At 57.7% G+C, this 15,949-nt stretch overlaps 2 protein-coding genes across 2 annotated transcripts in view; one reads left to right on the top strand and one right to left on the bottom strand.

Annotated features, from left to right (window-relative positions):
- The window catches only part of TLN1 (talin 1), a 35,297-nt gene extending 28,878 nt beyond the window's left edge, over positions 1-6,419 (bottom strand). The window contains exons 1-2 of the mRNA XM_074166866.1: positions 6,336-6,419; positions 486-649 (exon numbers count right to left, since the gene is read on the bottom strand). Of these exons, the coding sequence (XP_074022967.1) occupies positions 486-615 (130 nt within the window). The 5' untranslated portion in view covers positions 616-649; positions 6,336-6,419. The remainder of the gene's footprint in view (positions 1-485; positions 650-6,335) is intronic.
- Positions 6,420-8,438: 2,019 nt separating this feature from the next.
- CREB3 (cAMP responsive element binding protein 3) lies at positions 8,439-13,980 on the top strand. The gene is made up of 9 exons (XM_074166865.1): positions 8,439-8,576; positions 8,659-8,932; positions 9,144-9,256; positions 9,476-9,568; positions 10,134-10,240; positions 11,566-11,634; positions 11,792-11,876; positions 12,002-12,083; positions 12,447-13,980. Exons 1-9 carry the CDS (start codon positions 8,439-8,441, stop codon positions 12,806-12,808), a joined length of 1,323 nt encoding a protein of 440 aa, XP_074022966.1. The 3' UTR covers positions 12,809-13,980.
- Positions 13,981-15,949: the final 1,969 nt, after the last annotated feature.

Raw genomic sequence — 15,949 nt, 5'->3', positions numbered from 1 at the left:
AATAAAGCACCAGCACAGGCCTGGCAGAGAGCTGCACATGTGGGGGGGGAAGACCTGACAGAGGACTATATATCCCCCAAGAAAGGAAACATTAACTTACATGGTTTGTTAACGCTCACTATGACCCCTGCAACTGTTTAAACCCACATAGTCCTGGCTAGTGGTGATGGACACAAGCAGGAGAGAGGAGCAGAGACAGAAGGGGGAGCAGGCTCAAAGAGCTCGATGAGTTATTTCACTTCCAAATGTGTTTTCCTACCCTCCGGCTCCCCAAATTCCTTCTGGTGTGTCAAGGAGGAAGCCCGAGGAACTCAGCCCCTCACCTCAACTGGGCAGAAGGACTTGGACCTTGCTCCCTGCACCCACAACTGCTCTGGGAAAGCCCAGATGGGCAGGGGGACTAGATAGGAAAGGGACACTGGTGACATGCCAGGAGTTAAGCCGGGGTGGCCCTGGCACAGCAGCCAGCTCCACCATGGACTTACGCTGTCCCATCTGGGCCTCAGGCACCCGCTCGCGGATCATCCGGCAGGCGTCGTACACCATGGTGGAGGGCTCAAACTGCATCGTCTTCACCACATTCCCAATGCTGATCTTCAGCGAGAGGGCAACCATGGTGGCGGCTGGGCTGTCCCCACTCCTGCGTCACCTGCTGGAGGAGACAGATGGGTTAGTTCTGACCACTGGCCCTTCCAGTGTGCAGGGTCCTTCCTCCTTCTCCTCCTCCTCCCCTCCAGCAGAACCTCTGCTCCCCAAAAGCAGGAACCCAGCTTCTGCTGGTGAGCAAGGGCTGGGCCCCGTGCTGGCGAGCCTGCGAGGGGGTCCCACTCTGTGGGACCAGCTCCGTACTGACCCTGGGGTCTCCGGCCAGCGTTGGGACCCTTGTCTCCTCGTCCCAAGGTCCCAAAGCTGATTTTGCTCGCCTGCAGGAGTGACAGCAGCTGGTACCCGGCGGAGATGGTGCCAGTGAGGAGGAAGCGAGCGTGCGGGAGGGCACAAGATAAGTCGGGAGAACATGATGGAAGGGGTTATAATTAAACCTGCCGTGACAACAGAAGCCACAAGAGGAAAACCAAGCTTTGACGCGGAGCTGGCAGGGCCCTGCCCTGGCTATCAGAGCCCCCCACGTCGCCAGTGGACAGTGCTGAGCTGACAGTGTCCCCTGAGCAGGGAGGGACGGAAAAGCCCGGAGCCGCTCGGGGAAGCAAGATAAGGGCATCAGGCACTGAACTTGCCCATTAAAAATAATTACATGGGGAAAGCACTACTTGCACCGAGTGAGTGCTCAGAGCTCGGGGTCTACGGCAGCTACTGCACAAATCCAGGGCTGGGGAATCCATGCATGGGTTGATGTGCAGGAGGGCGAGGGACCAGCTGCTGCAGGTCTCGCTGCCAGGGCACACGAGAGCTGCACCATGCCACCTGAAACAGGCCCCAGGCCGGGTTCAGCTTGAAGGATCAGCTGCCACCTTGAAGGATTGTGCAGATCAGCTTCAGAGCGAGCACCCCTCAACAGGGCTCCAAAACACCAAGTTCAATAACACCTAATTAGCACCGCGATATTCTTACAGCAGAGTGAAATCGGAAAGTAAAAGGAGGATGTAAATAAGCCCCCTGCTTGCCTGCCTAAGAACCTGTAGGGTTTGTAAGAGCCCTTTCCTTTGGGCTTATCCACAGTGCAGCAGCTTTCAGTGCTTTCCCAGGTTGCCCCACACCTCGGGGTCCCTGCGACGGGTCCTTCGCCCTGCCCCACTGCTCCCTGCCCTGCTCAGAATTCCCGGTCAGCCCCAGCCCGATGCTCTCCAGCAGTGACGTGCCTTTTCCTCTCCCTGAGAGCCTGCTCACGGGGAAGGACTCCCCTGCTCTGTCCCGACCCAGGCTGCCTTGTCCTTAAACCCCGGCGGGCGGGAGGATGCCAGAGCACCGGTGAGATGCACCACGTCTGCTTGTTCTCTTTTAGATTGATTATCTCCTACCAGGCCTCCTATTATGGCCCTCAGGGAAAGGTTCTTGGCCACGTGCATCCTCAGCCTGGCCCGGGGAAGGTTCTTGGGCAAGACTTGCTGGCAGCCTCCCTCACACGGCAGTGGCACACGGCGAGAGCTGTGACATGCTGCCAGCTCTGGTCCCCCACGGAAGGGGGTACACTGATGCGGGCTGCTCCCAACCACAGCCCCGAGCAGGCTAGGGGCAGGATCTGGAATAAAAGCTGAATGGATAAAAAGCTCTTGCATCTGATTTTGGCCAGGAGCAAGTCGGAGGGCAGGGGTCCGGCTCCCGCAGAGCCGTAACGCCATTGCTGGTGGTGCGGGGTGGGAGGCAGGGACGGAGGAGCGTGCCGCCTCCGCCAGCACATGGAGCAGCTCCAGCTCTGCATTCCTGAGCCGTTCGGCAATGTTTCTGCAGAGGCCCGCGGCCCCCACTGGCTCCACTGATGAGGAATGAAATGCATTTTGGGGTCTGGAGCGAAGGGAGCCCGGTGGCAGCCTGGAGGTGCCGTTGCCATCTACCCGGAAGCACCAGCCGAGCTGTGGAGCCGAAGGGACGAGGAACACCCTGCTGTAGAAAGGGCTTTCTGAATATTTCATACGCAGGGCGGGCTACTGTGGTCACCAGGCCATCTAACTCCATATCTAAAAATATTCTTGAGTTGAGCATAAAGCTGCTTTCCGTCCCTTGGCAGGAAAAGGAGAACATGCCACTGCCAGGACAAGGTCAGAGACCGTGGAGGAAGGGGAGGGGAGGGGAGGACGCCAGACAGCAGAGAGGAACCGAGAGCAGCAAGGCCATGCCCGGCCATTTCTGCAGCCTCCTCTTGCCCTCCCCAAAGCCACCCAAAATCAGGCGCTGAGCCTCAGGCACCCCTTAGCACACATTTCACGGGGGCCACCATGCTTTCCAAGCCCCCGCAGGAGGATGACTGCTGAAGCCTTCCCACTGTCTCACAAAAAAGAGAGAGCTGAGCAGGGCAGGCGCTCACAACATCAAGGAAACGCTCAGAGGAAAGACAGAGATGGTTCATTCTAATTCCCGTATTCTACGGAAACAGTTCAGGCTCCAGCAGCTGAACTTTGCTGACATCAACGTCTGAAGCAGAACCGCTCTCTGCTGCGTAAGAAATACACCTCCTCCAGCCCTGGAGAGGCTTGTGAGCAAACGTGGCAATTAATCACAGGGGGTTTAGCAAATCCACTGCCTCCTGCGATGGCACGAAGGCAGGGCTCGGCCCTTGCAGACCTCTCCCCTCTGGGTACCACGTGGGGGAGGAAAAGCCGGACTAGACATAACGGATGAGACAGCGTGGGAGCCCCGGCACTGCAAACCAGAAAAATAAAGGAAAAGGACAGCAAAATTCCAGCTGTCCCACTGGAAAGAAAAAAAAAAACAAAAACAACAAAAAAATCAACAAGACAAAACCAACCAAAAAAAAAAAAACCCAAATAAACCAAGTCTCGATGAACACACACCAAATTTCTGCGCTGGCTCGCCTCCAGAGCAAAGCAAACCCGCTCGCAATTGGTCGTCGGTATGCAAAAAGTCAGATAAGGCACCGGCGCAGCGAGACAGCAGCCAGATTAACACACTTCTGCATTTTATAGCAAGCTGCGTGCAACCCTTCAACCATCCCAAAATGGGGGGTTGGAGGGGGTGGGTGGTTTCTTGATGGGGTCCCACACCCCGGGGGGGGAGCCTTTCCGGCTGTCTCCATCTCACAGGGTGAGCAAAACCATCATGGTGGTGGTGGTGGTGGTCTCCGGGCTCTGCTTAAAGGCAGGGGTGGCCGCAGGCCGGCAGTGCCGCGCCGGTCCGAGGAGCCAGCGCGTCATTGCCGGGACCACTGAGAGTGAGTTTTCCGTCACGTGACGTAACTGCTATATTTGTACCAGCAGAGTTTAGTGCCGCGAGAACGGTTTTACAGAGGAGGTTTTATATCTTAAAAAAAAAAAAAAAAAAACAAAAAAAAAACAACCAAAATTCGATAGCAGCCTGCTGGCGCACTGACGGTGAGTTTCCAGAAGAAGCTGCAAACCTTCAAACATGACAATTTAGCCCTTTTTTAACATGCTCTTTCTGAAGGAGACTCCGGATGAGGTTTGGGTTTGTTGGGTTTTTTTGTTTGTTTTTGGGTTTTTTGGGGGTTTTTGGTTTTTTTATGGCAATGTCAAATTTCACTGGGGAAAGGCCCTACTCCAGACCACCTCCAGGCTGGGAGCTGGCTGCAGGAAGCTTGATCAGCTGCAAACCACCTCACTGCCGAGGTTTTCTGCAGGCACAGCCAGGCAAGTACCAGGCCACCGCGATGCCTGCCGGCGGTGGCTTTGCTGGGACATCGGTGTCTGCACAACAGCACGATGAACCAGGTCACAAATTAACAGGGTAAGAAGCCAGACCTGGCTCTGGCCAGGTTCTCCAGTATGGGACCAGTATACACAGATCCGGGTGGCTTAGCCTCATGACAACAGGAAGGCTGAGCCGGCAGCCCCGGTGCTGCCACGCTGCCGAGCCCATTCACCCCGGTTCCTCTTTCCCAGCCGCACGTCCTCATCGGACGCAATGATGGTTTCTTACAGCCAAGGCCCAGCTTGCTCCTGGGGAGCGTGAGTGGCCGGTGAGCCCAGCCCCATGGCTGATCCCCACGGATGGGGCAGGAGCATCCTCTGGCCGCCGCAGGGAGGACAGCCCTGCTCAGCGTGGGAAATGGGGAAGGGATGGACGATGCTCGCCCGTACTGAGGTAAAGCAGCTCTGGCCATTAACTGGTGGCATTTCCCGCCCAGGCCTGTCCACTCCTGCTGGGCATCCCTTCACCTCCGAAAGGAAGTGGGCACACATGGCGGCACCCCCAGGCTGCCCACCACCAAGGCATATGTGAGGCTGAGCAGGGCCAGGACTCCATCTGCAGCCTCTCCTGCATCCTTTAGTGAGCTGGCCCTCCAGCACAGCACCCCAAAGGCAGCACTCGGGGTGCAGTGGGGGCTCTCACAGCCTCCAGAGACCGCCACGTGCCCTGATTAGGCCACCCGTGCTTGCCAAGGCAAGCGACTAGCCCACCACCATGCCACTGGCCAGGGAGAAAGGGGAAAGCGATATAAGAACGTGGCTGGGTTTTGGGGGGCATTCCTCCACCCAGCAGTCATCAAAGCTCAGTTCCAGAAAGGAGGGCGTCCCCGTTCCGTCTTCCTCAGCCTTCCCACTCCCCCTCCCCCAATCTGACGGGAAGTGCCACTTAGGGATGCACCAAGCTCCTGCCACTGCCTTTTGGGCAAGCAAGCAGCGCGCTTGGCTAGTGCTCACCACACACCACCCGTAGCCCATTTAGCGAGCGCTCGTGGGCGAGGCGGGGGAGGTGTTTCACCCCATGGCCTGCAGGAGGGTTTTTGGTTCCTTTAGCCGCGGGCTCTCCGGCAAAGCTAAAGATCCCAAAAATATGTCCCCTCCCCTTCTCAGCAGCGAGGCTCCGGGGGGAGAGGAGAAAGGAGTAAACAATTATTGCTACCAAATATGGGTCTAACAGCCAGCGATGAAGCCACGGCAGAAGCATGTAGACATCCTGCCGGCAGATTCAAAGGGCCGGGGAGCTCGCAGGGGCGCGGGCAGGATCCGGCCGGGAGCGAGGACGGGACGGCAACGGGCAGAGGATGGGGCAGGGTTTCCCTTGCCCGGTTAGCTGCTCCCTCCCGGGGAGGGTGGCTGTCCCCCGACGGGGGGTCTGCCCTGCCCCACACAGTGCCCACGTCCCCCCCAACCCCAGAGCCCACGTCCCGGGATGTTTAGCAGGAGCTCGGGGAGGTGGTGGTGACCTCCTCCGGTTGCGACGTGGGGAGCGTGTCCTCCGGTGTCCCCACCCAAAACGCCGCCGCAGGCCAGAGGCAGACACCCTTCCCACTCGCGTACGGGACGGGTGGGCGTAGGAAGTCGGGGTGGGGGGGAAGCTTTGACCCCCCTCCGTGTCCGGAGCCAAGCCTCTCCCGCTCGGTCCCCGGAGACTTCGGGACGAGGCCTGCGGCTATTTTGGGGCAAGGCCGAGATTAACGGGGCCAGGCCCCGCCTGCCAGTGCCGCCCCGGGGCTCCCTGCGCTGGGCAGCCGCCAGCCCCGGAGGGGCCAAGGCATGACCGACCCCCGGCAGCCCCTGGGTCACCGCCCTGGTGAGAGCACGGAGGCCCCGGTAACCGGGACACGACACCCCCACCCCCCCCACCCCCGGTAAACGGGGCGGGTTCCCCCCGGGACATCCGTTTCCGGCAGCCCCCCGCGATCCAGAGCGCTACCGCTCCCCAGGACACCCCCCTTCCCGGTTATCGGGCCGCCCTCCGTGTCTCCCCCGTCCCCGTACCTGTGCGCGGGCAGGAGCAGCGCGGCAGCCCCGCCGAGGCTCTGCGGAGCGGGGCGGCACCGCCCGCTTCCCGCCCCGCCGCCCCCCGCCGCGCATGCGCCGGGGCCACGCCGCGGCGCCGGACGGCACGACAGGGTTCGGCACGGTACGGTACGGTACGGTACCGGGGGCTACCCTCCGCCCGGCATCCCGTCCTTGTCCCCCCCCTTCCTCCCCCGCATCCCGGCCACTCGCCCACAGCTACGCGCCGCTCGCCACCCGCCAACTCCCCTCCCCCCCCTCGCCCGGCCGCCGCCGCCCCGCCGCTCGCTCCCGCCCCTACGCGCGCTCCCGCCGCCACCGGCCAATGGGCGGCGCCGCCGCACCCTCCCGGGAGGGGCGGGGCCTACGGGCGCGCGGTGGCGGCTGGGAGGCGGGTGAGGTGGAAGCGGCGGGGCCGGGCGGCGGCGTCGCGCTGAGGTGAGGTAATGGCGGGGGTAGGGGAGGACGGGACGCACCGGGATTTGGGGGCACCGGGGGACCGGGATCTCCGCCCCCGGGCTCTGCAGGGCGCCCGGCCGGCGGTCAGGCCTCGGGCTGCGCTGCCCGGCCCCCGCAGGCCGCAGCGCGCCGCCCCCGCGGCTGGGGCTGTGGGAGGCTTCGTGGCGCCCCTCGGGTGAGTGTCCGGGCGGGGGCGGGGGGATGTCTCCTGCGCGGCCCTATCACCCCGCTGTCCCCTCTCCTCCTGTCGGCGCTGCTTGCCTGGCCCACGCTTCCCAGGCGGAGTATCCTCAGTCCGTGGGAGCAACGGGCCCGGCGTGGTGGGGCTCGGCCCGGCTCCCCGACCCCTCCCGGCTCTGCTTTGAGCTGTTGAGGCCGTGCTCGCCGTGCCCTCTGGCTTCCCGCTCCCAGGCAGCTGGCACAGCAGGCCTGTGGCTGGCGACTGCCCTGGCCTTCTATTTTTATTTTGTTTTGGGGGGGAGAAGGTTTTTGGTTGGTTTGTTTGTTTGTTTGTTTTTCCTGATTGCGACACCTGCCAGCTAGATGTGAAAGCTTAGCCATCTCCACTAACCAGGAGGTGGGAGGGATGCCCCGGCTCTGGCTGGGTGAGCAGGGCTTTGGTTCAGGCATCACCCACCAGCAGGCCTGGCCCAGGACCCTGCCAGGCTGCGTCTCCTCAGGGGACGAGGAGCCCAGGCTCATTACCAGGAGATAACACTGCCAGCCCGAGCTGGGACTAGAGAAAAATGAAACTAAAGTGGCCACAGCTGCCTCCGGCAGGAACACCAAGGGGGAGCTGACACCGAGTCTGTCACTTTGTGCCCCCCTGGGCCCATATGGCAGCGGTCTGCATGGCCGTGATCTCCCCTTGGGCAGGGACGTCTCTCAAGGTTATCCATCGAAGCTGAGAGACCCTTTACCCAGTGCCTGATAGCTGCTGTGAGATAAGCAGCATTTTACATGCCGCCTGAAAGCATATTACATCCTTGTGACGTTTACAGATATCCAGCTATAGCTTAATTATTAGAAGTGTAGTGACTAGTAGAGTGTCAGTGAGTAGCAGAGTGTTTGACCAGTGCCTAACTTATCCTTTAAACTGTTGTCGAATCATTGTTTACCATTCAATTATTGCTTAGTCACCATTTGATTGCCATTTCATTTTCACTTGATCATCGATCAATTATCGTTTGATCATTGTTTAATCATTAGTAAAACCCATTTAGTTAACTTCACGACGATGACTTCTCTTAATAATTCGCCTGTGACAGGGTGCTGGCCTTGCTGGCTGCATGCTAGGGGTACAGCATCTTCGGGCTTCAGTGGAACAGCAGGATCTTGCATGGTCTCCAGCGCAGAAAAACTGGGGTCCTTCTACTTTCCCCCTCCTTCCTGTAGCTCCTGTGGCTGGGTTCCAATTGTCTGGTGGGGAAACTGGTATGGTAGGGCCACCAGTGCTGGTACGATAGCCTTGTTGAGGAAGTACTCTTGGGCTGGTTGTCACTGCAGGACCCTGGCAGCTGTTGCTGTTGCACTGGGAGATGTGTCTGTAGGGGCTGAGGGACATCTCGGAGTTGTCCTGCTGTCTCTCCCGCTGCCTATGCTCACTTTGGGTGTCCTGCTCAGATGTCGTGCCCGGAGGAACTGGCTGCCCTGGCAGATGAGGACCTGCTTGACTTCCTTCTGAAGGATGATGCTCCTTGCCCTGAAATCCCAGGGGAGGATAATGCTCTGCTGGAAGACTGGGGCCTGCCAGAGCCTGAGGTGAGCTCACTGGAAGGAGTCACTGCTGGGTTGTGGTTCAGGAGGTTTGGCTCCCTGCTGAGTAAAAGCTTTTTCTCTGCAGCTCCTAGACAAGGAGGTGGATGACTTCATCAGCTCCTTGCTGAGCCCTTTTGAAGAAGAACCAGGCACACTGCAGGGTTATTTGCCTGCTGACAGTGACAGCGGCATTTCTGAGGATCAGCATCTGTCCCATAGCCCCAACAGCGACTTTGCCAGCAGCCCTCCGAGCTCAGATATTGTCCAGGTTGATCACAACTATTTCCTCCATCGGGACTGGCCTGTACTGGAAAGCGTGAGGTCTGACACGGCAGAAGGAGATTTTTCCATTGACCTTGGTAAGTGGTGTGTTTGGGCTCTTTCTGTCCTGGGTGCAAGCAGAAATGCAGTCCCATGTTGAGTTTTTTTGGGTGGTTGCCAGGCAGTGATGGAGAGAGCAGTTTAGTGGCTTTCTGCTGCTGTAAGGTTGTGGTTTCATGCTATGCAAAGCTGGCTGATCAGGTGCTGCCTGACTGAAGCCCAGTGCTTGACTTTCCTTTCCTTCCCCAGAGACATGGACAGGTTTGGAAGGCACAAGCAAGGCACTGGAAGAGAGCTCTAGTTTCCCAGTTGCTGTTGCTGTGGATGCTGGACCCCAGCTTGTGCCTGGAGCCATCGTGCAGGTACTGGCTGCCATGCATGTGTGCCTCAGCCTTTGCTTCTGGTCACATCTCCCCTTCTCTCCTGGCTTGGCTCTTGTGGGGGATATTTCTGAGGAAAGCATGATGCTGCTTTAGGAGAGCTGATCCCAGTTCTGTGTGCTTTCTGCACACCCTCTCTGCCCTGGGGTGGAATCCCCCCTACTGTGCGTTCTCAGTGGGTGTACTTTTGCTGTTTTGTAGTCCAACTTCCCGGAGCTGGTCCTGACGGAGGAGGAGAGGCAGCTCCTGGAGAAAGAAGGTGTTTCATTACCAACCTGTGGGCCACTGACCAAAGTGAGTCCTCACTACAGCCTGTCACTCCCAAACAGACTTGCATCGCTTGAATGTTTCAGCCAGAGTAGGGGTTTGAAAATACAGGGTGGTGCCTTGATGAGAGCGCTAGTGCCCAGCTGCTGTGTTCAGGGCAGTGTGTGGCGGGGCTTGCTGTCCTTTCCCTCCTTGCGAGGCCACACACACAGCAGCTTCTGCATTGCTGATGAGGTAGATAGGAAGAGCAAAGAGTCGGGCTGCTGTCGGGTCAGTCTCCTCGCTCATGACTGCTTGCAGGAGGCAGTTACACCACAAATGCCTCCCACCTACTTTTTCCCATGCGCCTATTGGCTTGTGAGCTGCAGCCTTTTCATCTCCCATAGTTATGCCTCACTTTTGCTACACCGGGGAAGCTGCTGGCCGCACCAGCAGGCCAGAGTTTGCCTTGCAGCTCCTGCTGTTCATTCAGTGGTGTGGGAGGGACAGAGGACTAAAGTGCGTGGGCTGAGCGCTGCAATGCGTGCAGGGTTTGTGTGGGCTGGATTGCCCATGCCCTGGCCTTGCTGCTAACGAGAAATGGCTCTTGCAGGCTGAAGAGCGGCTTCTTAAGAAAGTGCGTCGGAAGATCCGGAACAAGCAGTCAGCCCAGGATAGTCGTCGCAGGAAGAAGATCTACATGGATGGCCTGGAAAACAGGTATGGGCACACAGTAGTGTCAGCCAACACTGAGGGGACAGACAGTCCCCTTTTTAGGGACCCTTGGCAGAATGATGATTGCACTAAATCATAGTTTCACTTATAGCTTTGATTCTTAAGATGTTCTGGTTACAATAGCACAGAATTTTTGATTGGAATGGCACGGGGTTTCTACAAGCAGAATCAATGTAGTACAATCTATAAGCAGCATAATATAAAATTTATAATATAACTTAACTTAAAATTTCTAGTCACCTAGATCCTAATACAACTTAATGTATGATTTCTCATCACCTGGACTCTGCCGATTGGGTCAGATCTCAATACATGGTTTGCTGTGTCAATATAACGAACATAATCTAGACTTGAAAATGATACAGAAGAACGTGAGTCACTCCCTCAATCCTGGGAGGAAGCAGATGATGGTGGAGGTGTCCCTGGCCAGGGGGGGTCCTGGGTCTCACTCTCCAGCAGCAGCTCCGGTGCAAGTTCCCCCTTAGGGCTTGTGACTGCTTGATTCTATGGATGGTGCTCTGTGTGCTGTTAGGCTTCCCTGCTCTGTGACAGGGTCATCAGCAGCACTGGGCTGGCCAGGTGCCTGGGACCTTCAAGGCTGGTAAGGAAGGAAGTAATCAGTCTGGCGCCCAGGAACCTTGAGGCTGGTAGGGAGGGGAAGAAGAAATTTGTTTGATTTGTCTACATGGTGCACAGGACCTTCAGGGTCTGATAATGAGGGAAAGGAAAGGAATACATGACGCACTGGAATGATGCTCGCCTCGTAAAATGGCATTAGTTGTGCTAACCATGTTCCCAGGGGTTGGGAACAGGGGTTACTGTGCTGCGCCACTGCTGGGGTCTTCCCACCCTGGACAGAAAGTGAGGCTGACCCTGTAGGGCAGCAGCTCTTCTCAGGGAGCTCAGAAGCTCGGGGCATAGCCTGGAAATAGCCCAGAGCTTGCTCTGTTCAAGCCAGGTGCTGGCCTGCCAGGTCCAGCGTGTTCTCCAGGTCAGGCTAGTTTGCAATACAGCCTGACGTTGTGGATCTACAGGGCTGGTGTGCCGCTGGGAGCAAGCATCCTTATGGATTAGTCTGGTGATTCTGTGTGGGACTGGGCAAGGCTCTCCCCTCCCCAAACCTGGTGTGAGATGTCACTCTCTGGGCTTTGCTTCGAGTGGTGCCAGATAGACTCCAGGAGCAATTTTTTCTGCCCCAGCCACCCAGAGATGGTGGCCTATTACCCAAGGGGAGACTCTGGTGAAGTCCCTGCTGTTGACTAACAGAACCTCTCTGTTCTTCCCCCATGCTTTTCCTCTTTCCTGGAAAGGGTGGCAGCCTGCACAGCTCAGAACCACGAGCTGCAGAAGAAGGTGCAGCTGCTGCAGAAGCAGAACATGTGAGTTCTCATTGTTGGACGTGGCAGGAGATGTGGTGGGGAAGGCTCTTCCTCTTCTTGGGATTGTGGTCTGTCACTGGCTGCAAAGGGGGAGGAGGGGAGCGTGCAGCTGTTGGTTCAGCTGCTGCATTAACCTGTGTTGCCGGCTCTCGTGCAGGTCACTGCTCGAGCAGTTGCAGAAACTGCAGGCCTTGGTGAGACAGTCCACCATGAAAACTACCACAGCAAAAACCTGCACCATGGTGAGTGGCTTCAGCCCCGGTGTCTGTGAAGTGGTCTCTGCTGTACTTACAAGTTTGCAATAGAGGTGTTTATTGTGGCGGGTGATGCTATCTATGTCCTTTGCTGATCTTCTTTCTGTTCCCAGGTCGTGTTCCTGTCCTTCTGCCTCATCCTCTCCCCCAGCTTCTGCTCATTTGGGAGAAGAGAGCCACAGCCAGAGCTCAGAGGTGAGTGCCCCTGGGGCTGAGATGTGCCTACAGGTGAAGCCCCTCTGGGGCAGAGCACCTTCCTCAGCCTGGAACCTGGGAACGCCTCCAGCCCAGCAGCCCCTTGCCTGGAGTGACCTCTTGCAGAAGCCCACCTTGGGGCAGGGCCCTGGGCAAGGGACTTTACCAGAACTGGAGGAATTCACTCCTTCTTGAAGCACAAGCTGAGCTCGTGCCTGGCAACTGTGCAGCATCCCCTTCCCACCTCCCCTGGGAAGAGGCAGGCTGAGTTGAATAGTTTGTTTTCCTCTCGTGGGCTCTGTGGGCTCAAAACAGAAAGGTGGGAGGCTGGGGATGACAGAGCTGGCTCTACCTCTCTTGCAGTGCTGTCACGGCAGATCCGTGAGATCTCAAACCAGGTAGCACCTGATGTGCAGAAGGACGCTGTGCTGGAGGGGTTCAGCCCAGAGCCTGAGGACCACTTGTTGGGCAGCCTCAATCAGTCATGGGAAGAGGAGCAGAGTCTACCCAACCGTGATCCCAGATCCTATTTCAACAGCAACTCATCCTCTGACCCTCCAGTGGCCACGGGCTCTGAGCTGGGCCCTTCCCGGCCCCCGGAGCGGCATGCCCAGAGCGACCCCCTGCAGGTAGAGGTGCCGGTGGGGTGGAAAGCCAAGAGGCAGGAGTGGGTGGAACGCACGGCCAGCGTTGTCATCCAGCAGCACCGCACTGATGAGATGTGACCACCGCCGCCTCCTGCTCCTGGGGGTGACACTGAGCAACCTGCCAGGCAGGGACAAGCGGAACTGCATTAACAGATAATCTATCAAAGCACATTCTTCTGAATACTCTCCCTATTGCTGACAGCTCAGAGGGTTTGCCAGGGAGGAATCATTTTAGGGTTGACCTGTTCTGACACTCTATGTATCTATAGCAGGACTCTATCTGAGATGGGGTGGCAAACTCTGGGAACTTTACTATGGCTGCTGACACAGCTTGGAGCCCGGGGTGTGTCCTGTGGCTCGTGGGGATGGCCTGTGGCATGGAAGGTGAAGGCAGTCAGGCCTGAGGGGCCCGTACTTGGTCTGACTGGATGCAGTTGGTGATGGAGGCCACTGCCTTGCTTCTTCCCTGCCCAGGTGGAGGTGAACAGGCTGGGTCCTGCACTTCTTTACTGTGTCTGGTAGCCGTCAGCATGTCTCCTTTGTCCCTTCCCCTTAATCCTGCAGTCTTGCCTGATTTCTAGGTGTGAGATAGCAAGCTGACCTTCAGTGCCCTCACGGGGAGTGGTCCTGCTGTTGCGACAGACCCTCCCTTTCGCCTGTTCCTGCTAGCTTTTGAGCCACAGGCACAGCTCCTGGCCTGGCTAGAGAAGGTAGTTTGGAGTCCTTCCCGAGCCGCGTGTGCCGTTTCCCTTCCATAGGGGCTGAGCCTTTCATCTCCCACAGTCCTGAGAGCGGGGTGTCTGGGCCTCGGGGGAGGGGGGGAAGGCACGCCTCGAACTGGACTGCTGAGGGGGTGTGGAGCAGGGAGCAGCAGAGCCTGCTTGCCCTTCTGGAGGCTCTGGCCATGGGATGGTTTCACAGTTGCATCCCTGTGTGCCCGAGCTTTGCCGCACTGGCCGGTGATGCAGTCAGCTGGCTCTGGTTGCTCCCAAGGGCTGAGCAGAAACGCTTTGAGCTGGTGAGCGGCGTCCTTCCTGGAGTGCAGCTTAGTCATACCTGTTGAGCATCTCCCCTCATCCTACTTCAGGACATTTCATAGAATCATATAGAATGGTTTGGGGTGGGAGGAACCTTTAAAGGTCATCTACTCCAGCCCCTTGCAATGAGCAGTGACATCTTCAACTAGATCAGGATAATAATTAATAATTTCCATATCAATAACATGTAAATGAATACTAGTCATGTGCGACTGTGTTGTCTGTGGTGGTTTCAATGAGGGGTTGGGCTGCTGGATGGAGGCACCAGGCAGGGGGTGGGAGCGTTGTGGGAGGAACCCAAGGGAGGCTTGGAGGTGATCACTGTCACTGCCTAACGAAGGGGAACGCGCGCTGCCTTCCCTTCCCGTGGCTGGCACTGCACAGAGGGGCTGGTTGAGACATGGGGTGTGAGTTTGCACTTCTTCAAGGGTGCGAAAACACTCTCCAACCACTTTTGGAGGCAAGTGGGTGTTGTGACCCCCCCCAAGGCCCAGGTGTGACCCGCTCGCACCCCAGCCCCCGGTGCTGTGGAAGCCAGCAGCTTCTCTGGTAGGAAGCGCCAGGAGGATGGTGTCTGCCCCCACCACCGCTTTCGTAATGGGGAGCTGCACAATCACAGGAAGCAGAGCAGAGTCAGGGTGGTGCAACAGCCCCCTTCCCCTCTGCCGGGGGGCCGCGGGGAGGGCCTTGCCTGCCGGGTGGTTGCTAAATCAGGGGTGTGATTGCTGGGTCCACTGGAGGCACTTGCAGACCCTGAGGCTCAAGCTGCGGAGCCTGGCGTGGGGTTTGGGAGCATGAGAACCCCATCAAAGTGGTGGGTGTAGGCACCACCCTGCTTGCAGCCCACCTGGGAAGGGAAGGATGGCTGTGCAGGGGAAGGAGATATGAAATTGATGGTTGCGTCTCTGCCCAGGGAGGAGGGACAGGCCTGGGGTGGCTCACCTGTGGGCCGGCAGCACGCTCATAACAGGGTAGGCCACAGCTCTGCTGTGGCCAGGGCAGGCATCCACTGAGCATCCCCAGGGAGCCACTGGACCTTTTTCCCCAGGACAGGAAGATCTCAGACCCTGTCCTTGCTTTTGTTTCATTTTTTTTGCAGTTCAAGGCCAGGGAGTGTAATGACACTGTTGTCACCTGGAGTCCCTGGCCCAGGGCTAATCAATATTGTGTGAGTCACCTGAAATAAAACAGTAGTGTTGCCAGCAAAGCAGGGAGTGGCTACCAGAGCTGGTGTTTGGCCTGCGGCAGTGGGGTCACCTCGGTGCTCTGCCAGTGGTCTGGCTTGCTTGGCTGAGTGTCAGGAGGGGAGGTAGCTCTGGGAGAGCAGGCAGGGAGCCAGGCCAGCCCGGTGGGCTCCTCATCAAAGGTGGCCGCACACCGGATCCCGCGCCAGCCAGCGCTGCCCTGCTCTGGGGAAAGCTTGTGGCAGAGGTCGGGACATTGCAGAGCTGGTCCCCGTGCTGCACTGGGGACATCTCTGCCCATGGCAGTTTTGGGGACAGCTGCTCTGCGGTCTCGGGCAGGGAGAGGCTGTGTTTTCTTGCCGGTCCCACAGCGATCAGTGCCGAGCCGGCCAGAGGAAGGAAGCCCAGCCCCGGCCTCATGCCTTGAGTGAAAGGGTAGCGATGATAAAAATGCCTGGAATGAGTCCTTTGGCCGAGGAGGCTCGCACCTTGTTTCCATCAGGCAGAGGAACGTGAAGAACCTGGTATATCTGCCACCCTCCTCCTCCTCCTTGCTGCAGACCCTCTGCGACATCTATCCCATCTATGGCAAAATATTCTGCTCAGCCCTTGGCAAGCCCCGTGTGGGTGTTGCCGAGTGGAAACCCTCTCTCTTTTGCTTGGTGACTCCCCAAGTGTCGGCGGTGCCATCTCCTTTCTATGGTAGCGATGTACTGAAAATTATGAAAGCACGAAATGAAATTTGCCTCCTATTGCTAGGGAGGACCTGGGCTGTGTGGCTGGTACGAAACACCCCCTGCTCGTGGATTTAAAGGAATCAGCTTTTGCTTTTTTTTTTTTTTTTTTCACAGAAGTTGGGATTTCTCAGAGAGGTGGGAATTTCAGTCAGTAGCAGAAGTAAGACAGACCCTCCTTTTCAAAGGAAACCTAAGCCCTGTATCAGCATCCATCCTATTTTTATCCACTAGCACCAGCTGCTGGATATTGGTGGAAATGGA

Source organism: Numenius arquata, chromosome Z, assembly GCF_964106895.1.
Source record: "Numenius arquata chromosome Z, bNumArq3.hap1.1, whole genome shotgun sequence".
Lineage (NCBI taxonomy): Eukaryota > Metazoa > Chordata > Aves > Charadriiformes > Scolopacidae > Numenius > Numenius arquata.
The sequence above is the reverse complement of the archived record's forward strand: the minus strand, read 5'-3'. Positions and strand labels throughout refer to the sequence as shown.

What these genes read in the sequence shown, in the direction of transcription:
- CREB3 (XM_074166865.1), top strand. Translation starts at nt 8,439, where the DNA reads ATGTCGTGCCCGGAGGAACTGGCTGCCCTGGCAGATGAGGACCTGCTT. An exon ending in AGATTTTTCCATTGACCTTG is followed by an intron (nt 8,933 to 9,143) that starts GTAAGTGGTGTG and finishes TTCCTTCCCCAG; the next exon opens with AGACATGGACAGGTTTGGAA. An exon ending in GCCACAGCCAGAGCTCAGAG is followed by an intron (nt 12,084 to 12,446) that starts GTGAGTGCCCCT and finishes CCTCTCTTGCAG; the next exon opens with TGCTGTCACGGCAGATCCGT.